Raw genomic sequence first — 21028 nt, 5'->3', positions numbered from 1 at the left:
TCAGCTGTAGTTAAAACAGTAACCTCTTGTCAAGTTTGTTACTCTGTTTCACAGAGTCACAGTTTGATGATGAAGGGTCACTGTTTTGTTATAGGCACTGACCTTAAGTGTATATATATATATATATATATAATGTATATATACACAAACACACGCGCGCACACACACACACACACACACACACACATATGTAAAAACTGTCAGTTTGGCATAAACATCCTACAGGAGTCCTGTTGACACCTTATGTTCAAAGACTGTAAACAAGTTGTCCCACAAACAGAATTCTTAGATTTTTATTTTTTGTTTTCCCTGACATCTTTACCTTTGTAGTTCTTTTCTGCTTTGTCTTTTTCATATTTTTCCTTGTCTGGCTTTGTTACACTGTCATAAGAAGGTGGTGAAGTTGTAGAGGAGCTCTCTTCTGTTTTTTCTGGAGTAGAGTTCCCATTTAGTTTATCAATAATTATTTCTTTTATAACTGGTCCATCATTTTCTTTGTTTTTATTTTTGTTATATATACTAGACACCTTTTTAACTTTTTGCCTTAAAAGGTAACATCTGTAAGCACGCTGAATGATGACAGCAGACACCTCCTCCTGTTTTCGTTTTAATGTAGTTGTAATTGGTTCATAGGAGACTTTAGAAGGATTGGCTGCCATAAACCGATCTTCCATCTGTATTCTGAGGGCATCCATCTCTCCACTTTCCCCCAAAACACGCTTCGTGAAAGCAAACAAGATGTCAAGGCAGTGAATTCTGTCACCACTTACCATGGGCAGATCCATTGCAATAAGCTGGACTTTGTTTGGCTTTGCTATAAGAAGAGGAGGATCTAGTGAAGCTGCAAAATCTGATAGTTTRCTGWAYTCTATGAAYTGTGTTGCATCKGGGTCGAACTTCTCCCAGACTTCGTAGAACATCTCAAAGTCATCCTCGCTCAAGGGCTCAGCGCTTTCTTCAGTAGCAACACTGAAGTTCTCCAAAATCACAGCAATGTACATGTTCACCACTACCAGGAACGATATGATAATGTAGCTGACAAAGAAGAAAATCCCAACGGAAGGGTTGCCGCAGTCTCCTTTAACGGAGCTGCCCGGATGATCCTTATGAGGGTCACAGTCTGGTTCCCCGCTGTTGAGAATTGGGGCTAGCAAACCATCCCAGCCAGCAGATGTGGTAATTTGGAAGAGACAGATCATGCTGTTGCCRAACGTTTCAAAATTGAACATGTCATCWATMCCRDCYTCYCTCTTGACRTARGCAAAGTTGGACATTCCAAATATGGCATAGATAAACATGACCAGGAACAGCAGCAGACCGATGTTGAACAAAGCGGGAAGAGACATCATCAAAGCGAAAAGCAGAGTGCGGATGCCCTTAGCGCCCTTAATGAGACGCAGGATTCGACCTATTCTGGCAAGTCGAATGACTCTGAATAGTGTGGGGGATACAAAATATTTCTCAATCATCTCAGCTAAGAACATACCTAGAAGAAAAGAGTGAATATTTAAAACAAAACTTTATATTTATTAATTTATTACTTATAAAAATACCTATTTCTTGCTGTTCCCAAAACAATCAATATAGGAAGTCTATGTCTTTTAACTTTTAGATGTTTAGGGTAATACAAGAATTCCTAGGGAAAAAAGTAATTGCAAAACATCATACAGGTTATTATATTTTATTCAAAGCTGTTAGTATAGCAAGGTATTTTCCTTATGTTGTTATTACAGCTAGGAAAGCAAGAAAAGTGAGTAAAAGAAAGAAGACTGCTTGTAGCAGAAGCAGCTAGTGACTGTCTGAGCTTTCAGTTACTTCTAAAGAAGCCTGGAAAGAAGAGTTCCTGTTTTAAAATAATTAGTTCTTGAAGCTGAACCTAGTACCAGTGTCTTTTATGAAAGATTATTGTTTGGTTAATTTATGCAAATTAATGACATTTTTACCTGAGGGTCTACACTGTATTCAGGAAAGCCTCTCTGAGGTGTATCAGGAAGTCYTTAAGACTAATTTTGTCACACCTTAAAGTATCTTGAACTCTCACAATTTGCACCTTAGAGATACTTTAGTTTTCAGCTGACTGAAATCTAAATATTTGTCAAGACCTTAGTTAGCAAAAGCAATTAAAAATCTCAGAGCATTCACATACTCTTCAATTTTTACAAATGAAGACAGGTTTTCAGGCTAATTTAGTCTACCAGATAGATCCTTTATTGTCTTTTGATGTTAAAGGTGACAGTGAAATTAGTGGCTGTGGTAAAAATCTTCTTATATACAACATTTTATATATTATATGCTCTAAACTAAGAAGATTGAATCAACATCTAAGTCATACAGGAAACATACATGTTGAGTATCATAATGTTCCTGAATCAGACGTTCACTTTTCTTTCCACTAGCCCTTTCTTGAAAAAGAATTGCTCTTACCTACTATGGAGAGAATGACAACCACAAAATCAAAAATATTCCAGCCTATAGTGAAGTAGTAATGACGAAGTGAAATCAATTTCAGGACACATTCTCCAGTGAAAAGGATAATGAACACAAGGTTAATCCGGGATAAAATTGTTTCCATTTCTTTGCTCTGGTCATCTGTTTCTACCATCATTGTGACCATGTTAAGGCAGATAAGTATCATGATGCTGATGTCAAATACTTGTTTGGTTACAAAATCAAAGACCATGCCTTGGAATTTGTTCTGCAAAATAAAGACAGAATACTCTTTATACTCTGAAAATATTCTTCTTTACAAATGCCAAATGGGAAAGAAAATCCCTGCAAGACTTAGCAGTTGAGTGCACACCAAGACCCATTCACAGTACATCTGYTAATTTACCCTAAGCCATGCTTGTTTGTGTTCAACCAGTTGTTAGAGCTGATCAAGAAGTGAACCTCTATTTGCTGAAGAGGCTGCAACAGAAAACATAGAATCTTCTCGTGTGGGCTAAAATCATACTTGAAGATGAACATTTAATATTAGGGGGATTAAAATCAGATCACTTACCACTGGCCTTGGTATAGGTTTCTGTGGTTTTTTGGACCCCAGTTTTTTCATTGCATTGTAGTATTTCTTCTGTTCTTCTGTCATAAATATATCCTGACCTCCAAAGTAAAGAAATAAAACCAAAACTAATTACTGTCACGTTTACAGATACATTTAAGTTCAGCTCCCTTTGATTTATTAATGGACCGTTTATATTTGAGTTATAAAGTGAAATTATCAGGTATTCACAGTGTGAATGCTCATACAGTGAGCATTTTTAGCATAGCCTCCTCCCCCTCATTGCTGACACATGGCTAAAATGGTGCATATTATACTAACACCATCATATAGCCTGCCGATTAGGATATTTTTAGTGCATAGGAACGTGACTGGTATATTGCATGTCCTACATTCTGGATCGACTTTTAGAGTTACAACTAGCCAGGCCAGAAAGTGGAATACCTTTGAAACTGTTCCAGTTTGTGTCAGAGGAAAGACTATTTGGGTCTAGTCTGAGGGTTTTAGCGATGGCAGAAAAATAACCTTTGAATCATTCTCTGCCTCATTGCTGAGCTATGTCAAACACACCTGAGATCATGTAAAAGTTAGAGATCAGTGTAAAACTCAAGAAAAGTGATCCAGATCATACTATAGCAAATTATTAATAATAAAAAAAATGAAATCTTTGCTAGCTCAAATTAGCCTTTGCTTACAGGTATGAATGCTACCAGTCAGACATACAACTGAATGAATATTAGTATAAAATAAATTGTGATTACTACTGMGTTTGAACACAGTTAGAAACWGATGTCAAAGTCACTGCCTGCTAAATTGGATATTTAGGCCCCAAACATAGCCTTACTGATAGAAGCTATGCTAATAGCCTCAGAGGGGATTGTGGCTCTCTTAAGAAGCTAAAGAACATTTTCACATTAAAAGTATTTCCATAGTTCACAACCAAGTTTTAATTCAGATTCTGTTTGTAGTGCAGCTTTTTATTTGGTGATCAGTGAAACCAAGTGAAACTGCTTTTTCACARCATGCAAAGATTTAAAAGGATCATTCAATTTTAGTTTTATTTAGCAGCTGAACATTAAGACTTACAGGGCTTCCAAATTTTTTAAATGCAACTATTTGCATTTTTATATATTTTAGTTTTAAATAAATATGTGTATTATAAATATAATAATTTCAAACATACATGAAAGTCAAATGTATACAGAGAAAAAAAATACACTTCCTTTTCTACCTTTGCTTTATTATTTCTAATGAATTATAGACTAAAGTATTTATRGATAACAAGTTTGTCTCCTTTCTCACAGCTGAAGTGTTAGAATAATAGGACTCTATTTTTTGTTCTGTCTTCAGGCCTATTCCTATGTGAACTATTGGCCTTACTCTTAATCCATTGTTTAATCAGTTTACAGAGTTTATTATATGAAGACAGTGTCATACTATATCTTCATTAGGTGTTAACAGTTTATAAGATTAATTAAAATTAATTAATCTTAATTTTTAAAAGTTAATTTAAAGGAACTCCTTTGGCAAATAATAAAYATCTAATCAAAATAGTAACACACGTTCTTTATGAATCTTCATTTCAAACTCTTACAGAATTCGATAATTATTTTGAGTGTATTTGTGATTTGCCCAATTTCTTTTGTGATGAAATGATAAGGTCAAAATCACACCCACAGATTTAACACAGATTATGTTAGAAGAAAAAAGAATTTTTTATTCAAAGACCTGAAATAGCTTTTGATTGTAACTAGCTCTATATGAAGATATTAATTCACAGTAATTAATTGATTACAGCAATATGGAAACATTTGAAATACTTATCTTCTTTTTTTGTTGGTTGAAGTTGTCTATAATTACACCAATGAAAAGGTTCAAGGTAAAGAATGATCCAAATATGATAAAGATGACAAAATAGAGATACATGTACAAGTTGTCCTCATACTTAGGCTGATCTTCCACCTACAAGGTATTACAAATTACGTTAGTCATGAGAATACTGGAAGTAAAAAAMCAATGTCTACCAATATTATAAGCAAGCATTTGTTACCTGAGCTAGAAGATCTATTCATGCAGTTATTAAAAAGACCCAACATGGCCATACCTGTCAAAATTTAGAGAACTGGAAACTGACAGAACTATTATTATTCATGTGGCATGTTCAAGTAAATACACACATACTTGTGTGTGTATATGAATATACATATACACAAAGCTCCTAGCACAGAAGGAAAAGGTGATACARGTTTGAAAGCAGCCATTACAACTTAATATGTATTAACAGCACAAATCTAGATAGTTTATACTGTGTTCAGTATATTTTCACATAACGGAATCAATCAATTTTACTGTCACCCAAATCCCTCTGGAACTTTTCTGCTCTCACATGAGTTTTTGCCCAGTTGTGAGCAGATGCTTTCAATAAACTACCGAGTATGTGTTTCATGAAATCTGTTAAATTGATGCACGTTTCTAAGGAGGATTTTGTTATTGTCTCAGCTCTTTCAGGTTCCACATCTAAACTTCTGCATCCCTACTGCACAATGCAGTGCAGTGTAGAAATGTGAAGCTAGTGTTAGAGGATAGATTATTCTGGCCAGAGAACATGACTGTATGAGTAATGATGCTACTAATATGAGTGTAACGCAGGTTTGGTAGAGCTAAATCACACATTTATGCTGCACTTTTTTGTACTAGGTAAAAGCAATTTTATTTTAGGGCTGTAGCCAAGCTAAAAATATAATGCCTAGAAAACTTAACTGATAATCTTCAACTTTATAATCAGATAATCTTCAACCTTAAAATCTACTTGTACTTAAAAAGCTAGATAACATAAGTGCTTAACCTAAAAAAACAATGAAAGTTATCATTGTTTATTTCGGCAATAAAAGGAAAGAGAATATATATATATATACACATATATATATGTATGTTCAATATATAATAACTACAATATAATTTTAAATGAAATCATACTCATGATTACCAAAGGAAGTAGTTAAACTATCATCTTTGGTTTTTTTCGCTAACATTAGCTCTTCTGAAAAAAGTCCAGTTAAATTAATGTAACTATACTTTATTTGGCTAGACCAATAGATGATCTTTGAATGTCTTACACTTACCTCTCGTGAATCAACAGCAGCATACATGATATCCATCCATCCCTTGAAAGTAGCCTGGAAATAAAATACAGTTGTTTTATCTTCCCTTTAAACATTTAGAATGGGGAAAAATAACAAGGTAACAGCAGCTTGACTTTTAACTTTTATTAAGATCGTATTAAAATTTATAACCCACATTTAATAACATAGGTAGAATAAAAGACTTTTTCATAGTAATATTTCAATTTTTGGATAAATTATTATTAGTTATTCCAAAAATACTACAATTAAGCTCTAAAGGCCTTWGCAAGGGCACAGTGCATTTGGAGCTGCCAGTGCTTACACTGCAGGTTGCTCATGGTAGGCTCAGGTAGACATCAGTATTAGAAATGTTCTGGTAGAATCTGCTACAATTACTTGTGGTGACAGCTGTTTTAGCGAGTTTACAGAGTCACTTGATGGAGTCAGCAATAGAGTGAGATGGCTTCCGGGTGGATATCAACAGGCATCTGAGTGTTTTGGCTGTGGCCAAACTGCCATGGTAATTTTGGAAATGTTTTAATCCTACATAGGAAAAAGGACTAGACTCTGTTCATTATCAACATATGTATTGGCTCTTGAGGTGTAAGATTTACACAAGACCAAAAGTGAACTGTAAAAGAACTGTGACTAACTTTTATAAAATTTTGGGCTGAATTCCTGTAGAGGTTCCTGTAGAGTCTTYGTCTAGGTAGAATAACGAGTGAAAAAAGATATACCATCATTGCTGTAAGGAGGTTATTCTTATGGACATGGAGCATACGCTTTTCTGTGGAGCACCAAAGGGATGACACTMGTTAAATGTGTGGGAAGGCAAGTCATAGAATCATAGAATCGGTAAGGTTGGAAGGGACCTCTGGAGATCATCTAGTCCAAACCCCCTGCTCAAGCAGGGTCACCTAGAGCATGTTAGACAGGGTTGCATCCAGGCAGGCCTTGAAGATCTCCAGAGAAGAAGACTCCACCACCTCTCTGGGCAATTTCTCACTCTCACAGTGAGAAATTCCTCCTCACATCCAGGCAGAACTTTCTGTGGTGCAGATTTGCCCATTGCCTCTTGTCCTGTTACATGGGACAACTGAAAAGAGTTTGTCCCTGTCCCCTTGACACCCTCCCTTCAGGCACTTGTACACATTGATCAGATCCCCCCTCAGTCTTCTCTTCGCCAGGCTGAAGAGGCCCAGCTCTCGCAGCYGTTCCTCAGAAGGCAGGTGCTCCAGCCCACTGATCATCCTTGTAGTCCTACGCTGGACTCTCTGCAGTAGCTCCATGACTCTCTTGTAYTGGGGAGCCCAGAACTGGACACAGTACTCGAGATGAGGCCTCACCAGGGCTGAGTAGAGGGACAGGATCACCTCCCTTGACTTTCTGGCAACAGTCTTCCTAATGCAGCCCAGGATACCATTGGCCTTCCTGGCCCCAAGGGCACATTGCTGGCTCATGGTCAATCTGTCATCCACCAGCACTCCCAGGTCCTTCTCTGCGGAGCTGCTCTCCAGCAGGTCAGCCCCCAGCTTGTACTGGTGCCTGGGGTTATTTCTCCCTAGATGCAGGACTCTGCACTTGCCCTTGTTGAACCTCATGAGGTTCCTCTCCACCCAGTTCTCCAGCCTGTCCAGGTCTCTCTGCATGGCAGAACAGCCCTCAGTCAAGGTTTCCAAGCTTCACAAAAATTAAGGAAAAGAGCTACAAAATTTCTGAAATGAAGAAGTAAAGAGCATCTCCTGAGGAGACATACGAGAGCTACCATCCTAAAGAGTCTGTTTGGGTCTTTGAGTGCCAGGAGTGAATTCTGCCAGCTTTCACAACAGAAAACTTGCGCTCCAGGAGTGTTATGTCTTCCTGGATCTTGTAGTGCAATTCTGGCAGAAGTTCTTAGAAATTTACTATGAAGGTATGCTTGGAGCTAGGCATCACAGATCTTTCTGACTCATGTGACAATTGACAGCCATTTGGTGCACTTTGCATGGCACCATTGCAAGAAGAGGAGAGTTTGGTAACAGCACTAATACAGGAGAAGTGTATGTGGAAGGATGTTAATGGAGGCATTCTGCTGAAGAAGTTACATGATATGTGCTCAAGGTTCACTTGATCTCTGCACAGGAAAAATTGAGGAAGGGAACAGTTTAAAAGGGAATAATGAAAAATTAGAAGAAAAATAAATAAAAATGAAGAGGAAGGAAAGAGTGAAAGGTCCACAGTAGTAAATAATGTAGGAATTGAAGACTAATACTGCTTGGATGGATGATATGGACAACATTCAGACAAGACCTCAAAAGACTAAAAATATTCCGTATACATCTTCAGAGGCAAGTGTTGTTATATCATGGTTCTATTTAATCTCTAGTACAAAGGTTGCAGTAAGTTCTGAATTTAGAGGGTTAACATCATCATTCAGTACTACTACTCAGCACATCTGAGCCTGCAGAGACAAACTCTTCAAGCCAGGTACTTAAGTGGGGAATCAAGGTCAGCTAGGGATACTCCCCTGCTTCAGGGTAGAAGGGACAAGCCAATCATTCTTAGATAACTTGGTTATATCAGAGCAGTAGCAGACCCGTGAAATTTCTGACATCTCTTCAGACAAAGAAGCTTATGTCAAGTCACAGACAAGTGATTTTGCAGAGCTACATCATCTAAGCACAATTGCTTGCTTCCTTGCTTGTATTTTGGGTCAGATATTAGATACTGGAAACTCTATTCCCAGTCAAGGAGCCTGGGAAGAGCTAAAGTCTTTACGCTACTATTACAAATAAATAAAATAAATAAATAAATAAATAAATAAAAGGCAGTACCTAGAACAAATAAATTTCAACACCATTGTGCATAGGAAAAGGACTTGGAAATAGAATTTACAAACTTATACTTTGTATGAGTAATAATAATGGATAGAGTGACTGTATCATGGAATACAATAACATGACTTCTAATAATTCACAAGTATAACACTATAACACAATAGTATACTATAATGACTAAAAAATGTTAATGAAATGTGAAAGTTATAAATCATCAATATCTTTTGTGACAAAAGTATTTTACATCTTCCTATTGTACCCCTACTTTAATGTCTCTGTGCTTTCATATCCTCTTAATGGTAATATATTTATTTTAGTAGTAGGTGCTCTTTATCTGCAAAAATCAAGAAACAAGTGTTACGGATTAATCAGACCTAACACTCAACTGGGAACCGTCCATTAGTAGTTGTTCATATTCTTACTAGTGGAGGACTCTTACTTCTCTCAGAGGATTTCAGACCCCTTATACAGGAGAAATAATTGTTTCCATACTATATGAAACATCTGATGCCACAGTTTTATATCTTATGATTCCTTTCCCCAAATCCTCTTCCAGGTCTGGGAAAACAGATCTGAACAAGTGTCTACTGTAGACCTGCAGGGTTGTTATATTTTTAATTTTACCATCTGGCTTACAAAATGGTTCCTTAAATGAATATAGACATGAAGAAAATCCACTCTACCTTGACRAGGCTGTTGACAAAGGAAGAATTACCTCAAAGTGCCAAAAAATGCCTAGATTAATGGAGTATGAATGTAAAAGATGTTGCTCTGGATGAGTAATGATACAAAGAAAAAGGTTGAATGGAGTCATTGACAGTAGTTGCAGACTTCAGACCAGTTGGTTAGGATGTCTGCCCTTATTTAAGGTGCTGTCTGCCCTCCAGTCTTAGCAGATAACTGAGCTCAAAAAGGAGGGGAAAGGAGGGACCTTTGTAATAGCTACAGGGACCTCTGTGCCTTGTCCACCAAGGTGTGACCCATGGAATCCATTCTTGAAGTTTGTATTGCACACCACTAGAAAGATTTCTGTACCTTTTCAGTTATAAAGATTATAATCATCATGAGACAATATTTTCTAGCCTTAGAATGGAAATTTACCTTAATACGATTAATACAATTAATAACATTAATGATACAGTGTTACCTTGAATTAATTGTATTAATGGTAATAGGCTTCTTAAAGGTTCTGTTGTGTAAGCTGTATATCATTGCTAAGAGCAAATTATTCCACTGCTTAACAAACTTAAGTTGCCCAATTGTCCTAGACTTCTTTTAATAGAGCAATTTATTGCTCTGTTAGGAAATAGGAATTCARTAGGAACTCAATAGGAAAAAATTTACTTACTACTTGAAGCAGAGCAAGATATCCAGCTCCTACGTTGTCAAAGTTTACTTTTACATTTTTCCATCGAGCACTTTGATTGTTTTTTATGAGTTCCTCACATTGAGTGTAATTATTGACATCACTGACATCAAACATCTCATCGGTTGTGGTGTTGACACAATGATAGAATTTCCCAGCAAACAGGTTTACTCCCATGATGCTGAAGATTAGCCAGAATATAAGACAAACCAGCAATACATTCATGATAGATGGAATTGCTCCTACAAGGGCATTTACGACCACCTGGTGTACAAATTAGACAGAATAACTACTTAGTTAATGAAACACTAAAAATCAGAATACTTTGACATGTTAACCAGTATTAATATGAAATTGAGAGTTAAAATATTTCATTATAAAATTTAAAGAGAAAACATTATTTAAAGATCAATAGTGATCACTAATGAGATCGCAAAAAGCAAGAAATAAAGTTCTATGGAAACTAAGATAATGCAGAAGTCTGAAAAAAAGCAAAAGCAAAAGAAAACCTGTTAGTAGCAAGATGAATTCTTAGAATTTGTGTGCTCTAGAAAAAAAGAGAGAAATAAATGTTAAATTCCAACAATATAAATCAAAATCTATAAATAAAGAAATAAAACAGAATAAGATTGAAGAATGATGATGTGGAAGACTGAATAAAAATGTCTGTATGTCAGATTATCATTACTGATGATTTTACTCATGATGAGCATATCAACACAGCTATATTCTAACGTCTACTTACGACATGAAGTAATTAAACACCCTTTACTTACTTACTTCTTAATAACATGATTTACTCTAAGCCTTGGTTTTGAATGGCCTTATAGTTGCTCTTACAAACAGCTGTTAGAGTTTCTTTTTTTTTTTTAATTGTCTGTGTTTAGTACAATTGAGCTACTCTACGGACAAGTGATAGTAAAAGACAAGATGGAATTCCCTGACAATTTGTTTTAATTACATATTGTGATTATTCTAAAAGAGAGCTCAGGATATATGGACAATAATTTTCTTCTAAGTCATATTTATTTGTGAGATTACAGTAGATTTTTTGTAGTAATTATTTTTTTGCATGTTTTTGAAAATAGTAGTAGTATTCAAATCAGCAATTTAACCCAAACTTTTCTAAAATCAGTGGATGTTTTACTTATTTATTACATAGGGACTTACATGTACTTTGCCAAACCGATCATGCAGAACATTAGGTGGCATAGATGTGTCACAGGACATGGTTGCTTGCACTGTGGACAACATCAACAGTCTCAACCCAGCTGGAAAGTGATAGCACTGTTTGTTTGGAAACTAAACCTCTGACGAAACTATAAATGTGGATTGCAGCATCTGGCTGTTTTGAGGTGAAAGATTTCTCAATAACATGACCTTGTTAATTTGTTATGGGTTAATTTTTTTACAAAGTAGCGTAGTCTGTGGTTTCAGCAGATAGCTGGTAGTGTTTTTATTTTATTTTATTTTATTTTTTTGTCAGATTGGCATAATATGAAACTAATAATTTTCTCAACAGGAAGGATTCTAGAGCATGTATTCTGGGATATTTTTTCCTCAGTCAGGTAGACAGGGAGCCACAGGGAGGCTTTAGTTTGTGCTGTATCTTTTCCCCACTGTCTCAACTTCTTTACTACAAATCGTCTTTTTGTTTCCTTTTCCATCCAAAACCACTGATAAACTAACAGGGAGTAGAAGCCAGCTACAGAAATTGGTAAAATAAAGTCTCCAAATAGACTGGAGAAGGAAAAAAAAAAAAAAACCCTTTGTCCTACAATGTCTCTAGCCTCATCTTCTGTGGAGGTCCGCATACCAACGGAAATTTTAATAGCCAGAGAGCTGGAATAACAAAACTGTGACATTGAGCAGGTAGATTTTTTTCAGTTCAAGGTATAATCTTCAGAAAGTAAAATATATGTACGCCTTGTATATAAACACACATTGACAGGTCCTTTCCCACACATTTTTGCATATATTCCCTTTCAGGAGTTCTTCACAGGAGACACGAGTTTTGAATGAGTTTTTTTATGCGTATGTCAATTCAAGCTCATTTGTTTTATCTCACCCTCATTCCTTCAAATCGTGACAAGGCTCGTAGAGGTCTTAAAGCTCTTAATGTCCTAAGCGATTTAATGGCACCAAGTTCAGAATAGCCCAAAGCRTTGGCTACCAGACTAACCAATGAGACCTATAAAAAAACAGAAAAAGTATTATTATGCAGATTGTTCGACTCTATTTAGCAAGAATACATGTTCAATCTACAGAARATAACAGTGACAAATAGACAAACAGCACTCTTGCTTATCATGACATAAAATCGTCCCCATCCTAAAAACTTCATACCTAGCTGGAAAGGCAAGAAGTAATATGAAGGGACATTTGAAAAAATAGAAAAAGCTATTAAATATCTATTATAGATGGATAAGACATAATGCTCAGATAGAAGCATACCTAGTGAAGATTTCAGAAATGGCTAAGTGACAGAAGAGCCATATATTCATTGATTTCATTAAGATTCAAACTTTCGAGCAATTTAAAATTCTGAGTATGTAAGTATAGTTTATTAACTGCTTACAATATTATTAACATCTATAATGACTAATAATGACTAAGTGGTTAATAAGCAGTTATTATATTAACTGTAAATCAAATGCTAAGATCGTAGCACCTGCCCAGGGTATTAGATATTGACGGAGGTGTCATATTCTAACTTTCCTGACAACATTCTTGACAAGTTGTTTTTTCTAAATATAGGAAAATATTCTGGAATCTATGTGATAGGTACTAACAGATGCTGGCATTGTAACAGTAACTGTTTTAAAATCTACAACAGTAGTAAGATCCCTATTGATGGATTTTTTATTATGAGGAGGGGTGATTAATTCCTGTTTCTCAAATGGAATTCATTTAAAAAGATAATGTGAAATAATTTAATTTGCTTGCTTTTTGGCAATTTTGGAGACACAGGTAGGGACATACCCTACTTTTCTCATTTTATTTTGGTTTCATCACAAAAAGCCCAGAAGACGCATGAACGAACACAGGCATATTTCAATCTTTGAAAGAATCCACCAAAATTTCACTTCTGTACCTCAGTCTAGAGCATTCTTCAAATAAATCAGTGTAAAGAAATATGCATTCACTGGTATGGCTGTAAAGGTTTTGCCCTTTGTATGAGAGAATGGTTTCCCATGTTAATTGTATTGATAAAGAAAAATTATATGAATCACAAACACAAGAGTTACAAGATCATGTCTCAAAAGGACAGTCTGAGAGCAGATAGAGACTGGCTGTTTCTTACTATTTTGCTATGCAAGTTAATCTAACTGAAAATAGTATTTTAGTTACTTCACATCACTATACTTTGCAACTGGATTACGTATCAGGATGTACTGTCTTTTTACCATAGGAAAAGCTTGCTTTATTACTGTAATGGATAAACGTGTAAAGGAACTTGCTGTGACTTCTAAGCATATTAAGAAGAAAATCTTACTCAAGTCTTTCCAGTAACAGGATATAATATTATTGTTTATGTCATTACAAGGCAGATTTAATATGAGTTATTTCTTCGGTGAGTCTGCCGTGAGAAAGGTTCCTTTATTTCCTTAACCACAATTAATATGTTTCAGAGATAACAAAACATGGAATTCTGTGCATTTTTAATAGTGTGATTCACTCACATTGACAAGAAATCGAGATGTGAACATGAATAAATAAAAAGCGGTGAAAAGACAACACATTTTGTGGATTAAAAATAATGAAATACAAAAAAAATTAAATGTATCCCTTGCTAGGAGAGTGTGGTACCTCTTTTAGAACTGAAGCCACATTAATGGCTACTTCATTTATACTTTTTCTCCCAAAGTAGCACTGTGTCTAGAATGTCTAGCTGTCTTTCTTAAACACAAGTTACTTAAATAGTTGTAGCTCCTGTAACTTCAGTGACACTGGGTTTATTTCCATTTTTTCAGTTCTAATTGCAAGTCATTCTGCCTTATTTGTGCTTTCTCTTTCTTATTAGTTACTTCACAGGGAAATATTTCATCTACTATAAACAACGTGACTCTGGAGGACAGTCCAATGACAGGCAATGATTTGCTTGGAATTCTTTGGTATTAATTCTATAATATATATAACATATGAATTTTAAGAAGTGAAAAGTAACTCAAAATGCTGGAGAGAATTTTTACCCCAAAAATCCTTGGGGGCAAAAGATATCCAAAAATGTGGACACATATTGATCTTCTAATATAAATTATTATCTTAAAAAAAATAAAAAGTTTTGAACATTAGTAGTGACAAATTGCCCTTTCCTTGTGTAATCATTAAAATCTAATTTGGACACAATCACTGAGGGCAACTATGGATATTTCTTGCAGTGAGAAACTCGGGTACATAATATATTAAAGGTCAAAACCCTGAAGGACTATCACTGTTTATTCTGGAACATTTTTAGGTGATGGAATTAAACAATTTGATTAACTGTAGTCACTTCTAATGAATAAGGGCTCACTAGTGTTTTCGCACTACTGGAAGAATATAAGTAGATCCACTACATCGCACCTGTTTAAAGTCTCTGTTAAAGCAGTGTAGACTCTCTTCTCTTCTACAAGAAGATAGTATGAGTTCATGTATTTCTTGCAAGTGCTGTTTCAGCAACTGTGTTCAGCAAAAAAGAATTGCTGAATGTGCCTTAGGCACAGTAAGATATTTTTTACAACTTTCTGGAACACTGAATGTAATTCTTAAAAGGTAGAAAGTTCTGCTCTTGTTGATCATACTTATGTTTATAAAATTAAGAAATCTGAGGAGAAAGTTGGCAAAATAAGCTGCTTTACTTATGATGATGATCTTTATAATTCTGAGAACCTTCTCAAGTAACAGAATCTATGATGCTTTACTGTTATTAAGAAACTGTGGAGTATGGATCAGAATAATCTGTTTAGGTTTATGTTAAAAAAAGAATAATTAAAACATGAGTTGTAGTTTATCTAAAGTAAATTCCCTGCTTAATGTAACCCTAGAAGGCAACATCTATCTATCTTCTGTGTTATCATCCTCACAAGAAAACCACACACATTCACACTGCTCCATACTACTGTAGATATCCAGGAGAGGGCTGGAGATTAACAGTATAACTTGCCAGGTTAAAAAAAAAAAAAAAAAAAAAAAAAAAAAAAAAAAAAAAAAGGGTCTTCCATTTTGAGTTATGTGCCAATCTAGCTATCTTTTTTTCCTCTAGGAGTCATATATCTGGCACATTTCTATTGTAGATATACAAGTAAAAAGTATATATGGGACCAGAATTTATACAAATTAAAGAAATACTATAGCTTGGGCAGAAACAACTGTAAATGAGAATTTACCTTACAATGCTTACCCAGTTCTGCACTGAAGACTTCTATAGCCAGTGAACTGGGTCAGATAATACGTGAAGGCAGGAGGCCAGAATATTCTGGGAGTAAAATCAGCTTTGATCCCTTCTGACAACATAAGCAAGGCCTTTGCACAGAAGTATATCACAGCTGGGAAGGCAGCCAAGAAACTTCTCCTTTTATCAGAAACCCTGCCAAGTCATAGCTGACTTAACTATTGCACTTTGTCAGCCAATTAAAAACATCTAAATTTTTAGACCCAATAGTCACTGTCTTTCTCTCCATTTTACTGAAAAGGATAACTGGATAGATAGTTGGTGAGGGATGAAGTTCTGAAACCTCAGGTGAAATCTGGACTAAATGTCTCATTTTAGTTGCAAAGTTGCGATGGTCACAGAAGAATCTTACAGAAAACAGTGTAGTGTTGTATTTGCTAAGGAACAAGATCATATGATGAGATTCCCAGTAAAAATATCCTGAAAGTTTCAAAACAATTTTTTTTCATAAAAACTTAAATTTGATTCGTCCTGGTTATGAAATGAACCATGAAAACTTAACACTAATGATGGCCAGCCATTCTTTTCCTTCTCAAATATGAACGTACTTGAAATTACACTTCCAGATAATACAGGCTATTGGCAATGCAGTAGTATAACTATACAATGTGAATTATTTTCTCATATTTTATCAGAAGACTACTTAGTTATTTTTACAATATAAAAGTTTATGTGTACTTACATCAACAATCAAGAAGTCCAGCCAGCACCAGGCATTAGTAAAATATATTTGAAAACCATATGCTACCCATTTTAAAAGCATTTCCAAAATGAAAATATACGTAAAAACTTTGTCAGCATATTCCAGCATGGTCTTGATAGTTTTGCGCTGTTCAATATATATGTCTTCAAAAGCCTATGAAGAAAAAATTTTCAGGTATTACTAATATTTCACAGTATATAAATGATAGAAATAAAGACGGCAAAGTATTATTTTTCCCATTGTTCTTCTGCATCCTTTTATTTTACTTATTTCATGTCTTTAACCATACTACAAATTGGAGCAACTTTGTATTTGCTATCTTGTCTAGGGTTTCCCTAGTAAAGTGTATTGAATATGTATCCTATTTTACTGTTGAATGAGGAAATAAATAGAAGCATGATTTTTTTCCACTGTGATACTAAGAAACTTTCACATACCCAAAACCTCTTTTACAGAACCTGCTGCAGAGATGTATGTTGTCTTCTAGAAAGCAGTTAGGGAGATTATCTGTCCATCTTCCATCCCAACCAAACTTCTATCTAAAAGCCAGCTTAAATGGCAATGTTAACTGAAACGTTTATACTGAATGCATTTGCTAGAATGTACAGTATGCACATTGATAGTGTGCCAAATGTTCAGCTTGCTTAAAAGGAAAGGTGGGTAGTGTAAGGCTTGTCAGAGAACAGTTGTTTGGTTTAATTTGCCGTGTCACTCACTTCCCAGTATCCTGCTTCTAAAAAAGGAATAGAATGAGGTAATGATTCCACAGGTATTAGGGGCATACGTTTAGCTGTATGTTCACAGTTAACAAAAGTCCTCTATTCCCAGATCTCCTGACTAGCATTCTGTAATTAGCAAACAATTTAATCTTGAGCAGAGCTACACTGGTTTAAATAAAATTGCTCCACCTTAGTGTCACAGACCAGAAGTATCTCTAATAAAAGTGTGTGTGAAATCTACCAAACTTGTTCAAATGCAGGCCAAGTTTCAGTAAATAAATTATGAAATCATGGAATGCAGAAATTTTTATACAGTTCCAATCAAAGCAGATCTTTCTGAAGCAATTTTTTTTCCACTTACTAGTGCTCCACTGCTGAGGAGAATCATGAAGACGATGAAAGTCTCAAACCAGTTGTGCTCAACTATGCTGTAGCAGGTTTTTCTAAGATTCCACCAGATTTTTCCTTTGCCATCCTCTATACTTACTTGACAGCATGGAAATTTCTGCACACAACCTGCATTAAATTAAGAGAAGTTAGAATTTAAAGCCAAATTGTTTCAAAGTTAATAATTACTCTATCAGTTATCAACATTTGTATTAACTTTTACTTATGTTATAATAACTTTTAAAATGTAACATWGGAATCCCCTTTATAGGATGGTGAGTATCTGAATTTAGATAATAAATAATTTGAAGTGAAAGCAGATGTGATACTAAAAATAATTATGAGCAAATGSTATCCAAAATACCCTGGTATTTGTGCCTGCTGACCTATGACTGTTCTGTTGATGGACATTTTCTCACAGAAATAGAGTTGTTCCAAAATCCAGAGGCCCTTTCAACTAACTGAAAAGCATTTTAAGAATAGAAAAGTTAACAGAGTTCCATAATGTGTTGAGCGGCCAAGCACGTAAAACTACTCAAAGCCTAGGGACCCCTTGTTTTGGCATCTAATTTTCAGCATTCTGGACTAAGAGTGTTTTCTTTTGGTTGTTGAGGTCATGAAGGTTCACCAGATTTGACAGTCTCAAGAAGTTAATTATGCCTAATAGTAGTGCTGTATTTTTAGTGTATCTCTTAAGTCAACACTTGTTGTACAACCTTCTGTAAAACAGGCTTCTGGTTCAAGAGCTTCTTCAGGTTCGATCTCTGCTTGCTCACCCTCTCCAGGAGGGGCAATATCAACTGTGCTGCCTTCAGATGAGCTGGATGCATTTAGTTTCTGCAAGTAAAGTTCCACAGAACAATTTTTTCTTATTAGAGACGTATTTTGTAAAAATGATACTGAATCAAATCATGCCAATCTCTAACTTTTGAAGAAGAATACTAGATTTATACCAATAGATATGCATTACTGTAAGTAAAAATATGGTGTTAAGATGTATATTGTGTTGTTCTGATTCCCAGGTTATCTTCTCAAAGGAAGCAATTACATACAATTTGGCTACCAACCTGATCCATGTATAAGAGTTCCAAAATGAAGGTTCAGTAGTATTAAAACCGGACAACTTGCATATACTACCCTCTTGAGTTACTTGTTTTTATTTACTGTGCTGGTTTACATGGCGAATGATCAAACCAACAGAATGCTCCACATATATCTTCTTGTCAACTACCAATGATGTTTTCTCACACATATACCATATTTTGATTAAAAAATGTAAATTTAACGGCAGTCCTTCTGAAAGCACATATTGCCAGCTCTTCCTAAATTTCTACTTTGCATTCCAATCTCCTGCGTATTAGGAGAGCACCTGAGGTCATTTCGAATTTGAATTACTCTATCATTTTACTACTTTTGTGTGCAGTCAAATACTATAGTCTTTAGTGAGGTAACAGTGCTTTCAGATCTGAAAACAGCAACACTTGAAGAGTGCTATAAAGCGGCTTGAATTAAGTAACTTTTTTATTAAATGCATTGAAATTTGGATCAAATTAAACTGGTCATCAGTCATGCAAGGCTGTCCATAATTTTCTCCTTTTAAGAAAGCATATTTTAAAGGGACAGATCTATGAAAAATGCACACAACTAATGCAGGAATTGGACACAGAGATTGTAATTTTTTTCAGTTGCCAGTACTCTTTGCATCTTTAATTGCTTTCATCCAAAATATATTCTTGTTTATTGTGAAATAAGACTTGTAAGAAGAGAGCAACATTAAAGAAAGCACGGCAGTGAAATACTTCTATTTTATATCATGTATCTGTAATTCATAGGAATTTAGAGGAGTATCCAAAGTGAAGCTTTAACTTAAATAATATAAATTTAATAGGCCTAGGTAACAAATGGGCATTTGGTCATCAATTAGGATATGATTTTAGCCAAGCAGATCTGATCACTCTCTTTAGCCTATTTGAGAGCTGTTTATACAGATTTTTTTGAGAGAATGATTAATACCAAGTATCTCCCACACTTGATTTTTAATATTGTGAAATTTCTGTAGTATAAAAATTATTTAATCAGTGTTCAGATGATTTGAATAATTATGCTACCAATAATAATATTTTTTGCAAGAGATATTTTCCTGTCTTCTCTCCTTCAGAGAGAGAATCTCTTTCCCCAAAACACTGATGCAGATAAAGCTAGTTATTTAATTCTTCAATTAAAACAGAGTCCTTTAGGAAAAATGCATTGGGAGCTAAGGGTTTCTTTCTATAGGAAATGAAGCAAATGGAACATGTGTCTTTATATAGTCTGCTAAGCAATTGCTCCCTCATGTTCAATTCTTATATATGATGAATGAGATTTAAAAAAACTTAAGTTGGGTGACAGGTAATTGCGGAGTTATGTTGCAAGAAGCAGCCCTTCATACGCACACACCGTGGTCGTGAATTGACATAGGTTTAGTCACCCCTCAGATTACAAGCTGTAGCTGCATGATGACAGAGAGAAAAAAAAAAGACTTGTGTTGTCTGACAACAACACTGGTATTATTTTGAAAAACATTATTTTTCTTTTTAAATATGATAATCTGCCATACACGCAAAACCATGATGGCAAATGTGGAAAGGTTTGGATGAATACATTGAGATTTGGATCTTTTTGGTGCTTACTTTTTGCTTAGTGAACATGAGGGTATCATGCCTCCCTTTTCATGCTGCACTTCCTGCTATAATTCCAAAATTCATATGTGTAAAATAGTTACAGCATCTAAACTGAATAGTTTCATTACTAGTCGTGTAGATCAATATTTCTGAAACAAAATATTGTGTATCTCTTACAKAGCGTATTTAAAACTCAAATGGCTGTACACTTACAGATTAAAATGCACATTACTGGACACTGTATTAAGCACTATCAGCCACCACCTGTATTATCCTCACATAAGGCCCTCTCTTAAGAAATAAATACAATTGGTGAATACGTTCTTGTAGTATATATCATTGTAATACTACAAAGTAAAATGTCTGAATCCTGTCACTGAATATGGAAACTTCTTCAATAAATGAAAACTGAATATTATGAAAACAGTAACCTGACACATTAAGGAAGGTAAATTAAAACTAATTTATGGCCTAATCCATAATAATTTAATTCAATGACTGACTTAATAGTAGCAAGATAAAGGTTCRTAGTTAGAATCAAGTATGAATGTATATGATTGCCATTTAAAAAGCAAAGTCAATTCTTTAACTGCTTCTCCCCATGCAATGTCTGTTGCAGATAGTCCTGTCAGCATAGTTGTTAAAAGCAAATGGCAGAAGTGCAGTTTAGAGTTAGGAAAAACAAAAATTACAATTCCTATATCATATTCTTCATTATTTTTCAAATAATCTCAAACAATCACAATATAAAAAAAATCCATGAAGTTAATAAAACTCCTCTTCTTTGCTTCAAGGCTCTAACTTAGGAAAGAACTGCTGCATT

General features: G+C 35.0%; 1 protein-coding gene across 7 annotated transcripts in view; it reads right to left on the bottom strand.

The window, feature by feature from the left end:
- Positions 1-261: 261 nt before the first annotated feature.
- The window catches only part of LOC146600260 (sodium channel protein type 2 subunit alpha-like), a 58354-nt gene continuing 37587 nt past the window's right edge, over positions 262-21028 (bottom strand). For all 7 annotated transcript variants that reach the window (XM_085325854.1, XM_085325855.1, XM_085325858.1 and 4 more), the window contains exons 17-26: positions 18262-18382; positions 17520-17674; positions 16419-16592; positions 12371-12493; positions 10285-10566; positions 6121-6174; positions 4823-4960; positions 3002-3106; positions 2425-2695; positions 262-1486 (exon numbers count right to left, since the gene is read on the bottom strand). In XM_085325854.1, coding sequence (XP_085181980.1) covers positions 294-1486; positions 2425-2695; positions 3002-3106; positions 4823-4960; positions 6121-6174; positions 10285-10566; positions 12371-12493; positions 16419-16592; positions 17520-17674; positions 18262-18382 — 2616 coding nt within the window. In that variant the 3' untranslated portion in view covers positions 262-293. The remainder of the gene's footprint in view (positions 1487-2424; positions 2696-3001; positions 3107-4822; positions 4961-6120; positions 6175-10284; positions 10567-12370; positions 12494-16418; positions 16593-17519; positions 17675-18261; positions 18383-21028) is intronic.

The sequence above is a fragment of the Rhea americana genome, unplaced genomic scaffold (genome assembly GCF_003343005.1).
Source record: "Rhea americana isolate MKP2758 unplaced genomic scaffold, rheAme1 scaffold_124, whole genome shotgun sequence".
Classification (NCBI taxonomy): domain Eukaryota; kingdom Metazoa; phylum Chordata; class Aves; order Rheiformes; family Rheidae; genus Rhea; species Rhea americana.
This window is presented reverse-complemented; position numbering and strand designations above follow the sequence as displayed.